The sequence below is a fragment of the Acomys minous genome (assembly GCF_964271855.1).
Source record: "Acomys minous genome assembly, chromosome: 5".
In the NCBI taxonomy this organism is placed as follows: Eukaryota; Metazoa; Chordata; class Mammalia; order Rodentia; family Muridae; genus Acomys; species Acomys minous.
In genome coordinates this window covers 125,134,786-125,140,948 of record NC_140494.1, presented here as the reverse complement: position 1 = coordinate 125,140,948, position 6,163 = coordinate 125,134,786, and the positions used below count along the sequence as shown (strand labels likewise).

The following is a 6,163-nucleotide window of genomic DNA, read 5'->3' as shown; positions in this document are numbered from 1 at the left end:
TGATGCCCTCACACAGACACACTTGCAAGAAAATGCCAATCAATGCTCATGAAATAAAAATAAATCATTAAGGGGGGGAGCTGGGCAGTGGTGCACACCTTTAATTCCAGCACTCAGGAGGCAGAGGGAGGCTGCCTATGAGCTCTAAACCAGCCTGGTCTACAAGGTTCCAAGATGACAATTTCTGCACAGAGAAAGCCTGACTTGAAAAACAAAACAAAGAAGAAAAGAAAAGGAAAGAAAAACCAGAAAATAATGAGTGTGGGCAATCATTAAATTAACATTATAATGCTAGCAATTTCCTGGAGTGTTAAATTACAGCCAGATTCCCACCAGAAAAATAAATAAGCCAATAAACATTCACCCTTTGTTATCTTTTACCCTCATAAAATGCACATTGGTATTTAAATGATATTGTTTCCTTTTTAGTTAAAGGCCTTCTACTCAGGTCTGAATTGCCTAGCTGAACTCACATTCCAGAGTCCTGCAAAGAAAAGGACCCAGTAGCCAGGGGAGGTGGTGTGTGCCTTTAATCCCAGCCCTCCGGAGGCAGAGGCAGTCAGATGAATGTGAATTCAAGGCCAGCCCGGTCTACAAAGCAAGTCCAGAACAGCCAAGGCTATACAGAGAAACCCTGTCTCAGGGGAAAAAGAATAAGAAAGGACCTGGAGAATATGTCTTTTCTTTTGCATTTCAAGCAAATGGTTAGAGAAGTTTCAGATATACTTTTTTTACACAGGGAAAATCTACGTATTGTAGTTGTCTTTGGTTTTTGTTTGATTTGGGTGTGTGTGTGTTGAAACGGTTTGTTTGTGTACCCTTAGCTGTCTTAGAACTAGTTCTGCAGACCAGTGTAGCCCCAAACTCAGAGAGCTGCCTGCCTCTGCTGGGGTTAAAGGTGTGCACCACTGCATTTCCTGTTTTTTGTTTGTTTTTTGTCTTTTAACACCATTGATGTTGATGAGGAATGCAAATTGGAGAAAAACACACAGAAAAGGATGATACTATTTTGTTGTTTTGTTTTGTTTTTCGAGACAGAGTTGCTCTGTGTAGCTGTCCTGGACTCACATTGTAGATCAGGCTGGCCTGGAACTCACCAGAGATCTGAGTGCTGAGATTACAGGGCTGTGCCACCACACCAGGCTTAACCCAAAGTTTTTAATTAAAATGGCTACTCAGGGGGCTGGGAATGTGACACACTTGGTACAGCACTTGCCTAATATGCATGAAAGTCTTGGTTTGCTTCTCAGCACCACGTAAAGCTAGGCATGGTGGTGCATAAGTCTCACTGCAGCACTTGGCAAGCAGACCCAGGACAGTGCTCTCCTCAGCTGCACGGTGAGTTCATGGCCAGCCTGGGATATATAAACTCTGCCTAGACAGAAAGGAGGAGAAGGAAGATGAAGATTGTGACCAAGGCAGAGAGGCAGGAGGGTTCAGGCCAGCCTGGTCTACATATGGAGTTCCAGGACAGCCAGGACTACAGAAAGACCCTGTTGTGAAAAGGCAAACCAAACCAAAATGGGAAGATTGCTTTAGAGAAGTCCTTCTCTATAATTAAGTAAAACACAGAGAATTAAACATGAAAATCTTGAAGACTCGAGTCCTAACACATTAAGAAAACCTGTAGTAGGGATAACAAGATGACTCAGCAGGTGAGGACTTTCCCACCAAATCTGATCACTTGAGTTCCATTCCCAGAAGCCACATGGGAGAAGAACTGGCTTGTGCACGTTGTCCTTTTCTGACCCTACATCAATGCCATAGCACTGAAACCCACCCACCCGCATACAAAACTCATATCTTAAAGAACAATCGTATGCATTTATTAATGGAATTTCTGCCTAAATTTATAACTCGCTACTGGGGATGTGACTCAAAGCCTTGCACATCTTTAGTACAGCCTCTACCACTGAGCTACTAAGCCATGAGAATGAGTAAATATAGAAAAGGTTAGATTATTTTAATACACTAGAGTTAATAATCAGATATTATTGTGATAAGATAATGAACGCCAATTCATGAACAGTACTTTATTTTCCTTTTTAAAGAAAGCTGGTGGGCCAGTGAAAGGTAAAAGCCCTTGCTGCCAAACTTGACCACCTGAGTCTGATTCCCAGGACCCACGTGGTGGAAGGTGGACTCCCACAAATTGTCCACATATGCACTGTGCATCTGTGGCAGCCCACACACATACACATGCACAAACACACAGATACTGTAACAATGTTCTAACGACAGAGTCTCACTAGTAACCCTGGCTGGCCTGGAACTTTCTACATAAACCAGGCTGGCTTTGAACAAAGGGTCACCTACCTTTGCCTCCTAGAGTGCTGGGGTTAAAAGCATGTGCTACCATGATCAGCGAATGTGATTTATTTTCCCAAGATTTAAAATGTGTTAATGCCTGCATGTATGTATGTGCACCATATGCACAACCCGTGCCTATGGAGTACAGAAGAGAGCGAGCGTAAGGAGTCCCTGGAACTGACGCAGCAGGTGTTTTTGCAAACACCTTCATGTGGTGTAGCGGGAGGACTCTAGTTGCAGTTACAGACAGCACTAAAAATAACCGCCACTATCACCGGAGCAAAAACTAGTACAGTCCCTACAAACGCTTGCAAGGGCTGGCGGCTTTGTTTTCCTTGGAATCGAACCTGATGGGGAGTTGACCTCGAGATTCTTATACGCTCAGGAGTCAGGGTACTGCCCTAATCTCCTTTCACTCCACCTCCTTCTTATTTTGAGACAGAGCCTCACTAAGTTAAAAAGCCTGGATTTGAATTCACTTCGTACCACATGCAGGGCTTGGGTTTGATAGCCTCCTGACAAGAGGTGTTTTAAATGTCCTATAATCAGAACCAGACACCATTTGAAGGCTGTACCCATCTTTCGGGATCCTACTTTCTTTTATTCCTACTACAGCTCTTTTGTAGGTGCGTGTATAGTCTTTTTAGCAATTGCCAACGGCCTTCCTGGAATTCTCCCTCGCTATCAAAGAATCGCTAGAGCACTTTTCTCCCACACACAGACCCGGAAGTTAAGAGAAGCCAGAGGCGGCTCCAGTGGGCGGATCTACCAGGAAGGAGGCGCGACGGAGCGGGGCGGTGCATGTTGCGGAACCCTAGTCAACGAGGTTGACGTTGCGAAGGGAACTAGTCCGGCGCAGGACGCGAGGCTTTTGCAGCCCAGCTGGTTCCGGTTAGGGAAGATGGCGGTGGCTGGGGCGGCGTCCCGGGAGTCGCTGGTACACTGGTGCACCCAGCAGTTGCGGAAAACTTTCGCCCTGGATGTCAGCGAGGAGATCATTCAGTAAGATGGGTTCCGGGTCCGAGGCCGGAAGCAGCTCTGTGATATGTCCCAGTAGGGCGAAAAGGAAAGCCGGCAGGATTAAAAAGTTGATGTGAAGAAATATGGTTAAAAAAAAAAAAGGCGGGGGGTGGGGGAAGGACGGCTGCTTGTGGTCTTTAGAGTTTGAATTTGGCTTTCGCTTTTTCAGTTTAGCCTCTAGATGAATATGCCAGATCCCACGCACTTTTCTAGGAAAGTGGCGAAATCGTAGTATTTAAGACTTGTAAGGTTGTCCCGGGAATCGGTTTGCTTACAGATTGTGGAGAATGAACAAGTCAGATTGGCTTTCTAGAAATTCCTTACTCTGAACGTTGTAATTTGTGTCGAGCAAACCCAGAATTTACAGGAGGGCGACATGGTTCATTACAACTAGTGCCTGCTTCCAGAGTCAAAGCTTCAGTTTTCTGTTGCTTTTTGGAGCCTTCGGCAAATTAATTTCCCCCTTTGTACTCTCCCCTTTATTTAGAAAATTAATCATTGCTAGAGCTTGCCTTTAGTGTTTTAAAATTCATTTATCTTTATTTCAAGCTCATTAGTGTTTTGCTTGTATACATGTCTGTGTGAGGGGATCAGATCCCCTGAAACTGGAGTTACAGACAGTTGTGAGCTAACATGTGCTGGGAATTGAACCCAGGTCCCCTGGGAGAGCCGGAAGTGCTCTTAACCGCTGAGCCGTCACCAGCCTGTCTTTTAAAATTCTTACAAACCCAATGACGGTTATTTAACATTTGTTTGGAGTAAGTAACTTAATGTGTTACACTGTTACGGTATGCCAGTCTCTGGGGCAGCCAAGAAGACCTAGACACTTAGAGTATGCTGCGCAAACAAGTTCTGTTCTGCGGCAGGAGGAAGTTGAAGGTCTCGTGGGAGCACAGAATACACTTTTCAGCATCGAATAAAATATTCAGTAAAGGATATGCATTATGACTTGAGACTCTTAAGATTACTGGAAAAGATGGTTTCACCTGAGAACTGAAGGCTAGGCAAAAGCTCAGGGTCAAAGTATTCAAATGGAGAGGGAGATTACAAAAAGAGAGTGGATTGAAAACCCAAAACAGGCCGGGCGTGGTGGCGCACGCCTTTAATCCCAGCACTCGGGAGGCAGAGGTAGGCGGATCACTGTGTGTTCGAGGCCAGCCTGGTCTACAAAGTGAGTCCAGGATGGCCAACGCTACACAGAGAGACCCTGTCTCGAAAAACCAAAAAAAAAAAAAAGAAAGAAAACCCAAAACAGTTTTCCTTAATTTATTTCTTTGTTGCTGAAAACAAAATTGCTGTTCTAGAATTATAAGAATTAAGGTCAGTTTTCTGAGTTTGGAAGAAAATAGATTTTTTTCTTTTCTTTTTTTTGGGGGGGGCGGGAAGGGGTTGTTTTCAAGACAGGGTTTCTCTGTGTAACAGACCTGGATGTCCTGGACTCGCTTTGTAGACCAGGCTGGCCTCGAACTCAGAGATCTGCCTGCCATTGCCTCCCGAGTGCTGGGATTAAAGTCATGCGCCACCACGCTCTGATGATTTTTCCTTTTTGAAATAGTGCTAGCGTCAAACCCCGAATCTCATGCATGCTAGCAAGTGCTGTTTCCTTTAGCTACCCTCAGCCCTGACGAATACTGTTTAGTACCTTTGTCCCTGTTAGGATTTCTGAAAGTCATATGGTAAGCTGTCCTTGTTCCAACAATCTATATCTTTACCTCCTGAGGTATGTTTTGTCAATTGAGAGTGCTGAAGAGATAAGAGAATACGTGACAGACCTTCTCCAGGGAAATGAGGGCAAGAAAGGTCAATTCATAGAAGACCTGATAACCAAATGGCAAAAGAATGATCAAGAGTTGGTTTCTGATTCTTTTCAGCAGTGCTGGAAAAAAGATGGTAAGTTAGTGTGCTAAAGTACTAATTGAACTTTTACCGGTAATGCTTGGTGTTTTCTGCCACTAAGTATTACTTATTCACAGCTAACTTTAACGAATCTTATGTGTGCATATTTTCAGCTTAGGTCTATTAGTTAGTATGAATATTGCACTAACCCAGTGGTTCCCCACCCTCCTAATGCTGCAAGCCTTTAATGCAGTCCCTCATGTTGTGGTGACCCCAGCCATAAAATTACTTCATAACTGTAATTTGGCTACTGTTAAGAATCATAATGTAAATATCTGATGTGCAGGATATTTGATATGTGACACCCCCAAAAGGGTCACAACCCACAAGTTGAGAACTATATCTTTAACCTGTCAAGCTTTTCTGCCTGCCTCTGCCTCTGAAGTATTAGGACTGAAGGCATGTTCCACCATTCTGGGACCAGCTACAATTTTTAAATTTACAAAAATTGCAAAAATTTTCAGGCACAGTTGTGGCTTTAGAATAATTTCAAAAAGTTACAAACGGATTAAAGAAATACCTTTCAAGGGCTGTGTCCTAACTCAGCGGTAACACACTTGCTTATCATGTGTGAGAGCCTGTGTTCAGTCCCCAACACTATCAAAAGTTATTTTTACAAATATAATTTAAAATATTTTTTCTCTCTAAAATTACTTACTTAATGTTTATGAGTGTTTTGTCATGTGCATGCCTGGAGCCCTTGAGGGAGTTGGGGTCCTGGAACTGGAGTTTTGGATGGTGTGAGCTGCCATGTGTGTATAGTGGGAATTGAACCATGCCTAGCCAGTGCTTTTAGCTGCTGAGCCATCTTTCCAGCCCTATTTTTGTTTTGTTTTGTTTGTTTTCTTTTTCCAAGGCAGGGTTTTTTTGTATAGCCCTAGCTGTTTTGGAACCCACTTTGTAAACCAAGCTGGCCTCAAACTCAGAGATCTGCCTA

At 43.7% G+C, this 6,163-nt stretch overlaps 1 protein-coding gene across 1 annotated transcript in view; it reads left to right on the top strand.

The window, feature by feature from the left end:
• The first annotated feature begins 3,113 nt into the window (after positions 1 to 3,113).
• The window catches only part of TRIP4 (thyroid hormone receptor interactor 4), a 53,125-nt gene continuing 50,075 nt past the window's right edge, over positions 3,114 to 6,163 (top strand). The window contains exons 1-2 of the mRNA XM_084782377.1: positions 3,114 to 3,312; positions 5,051 to 5,220. Of these exons, the coding sequence (XP_084638503.1) occupies positions 3,212 to 3,312; positions 5,051 to 5,220 (271 nt within the window). The 5' untranslated portion in view covers positions 3,114 to 3,211. The remainder of the gene's footprint in view (positions 3,313 to 5,050; positions 5,221 to 6,163) is intronic.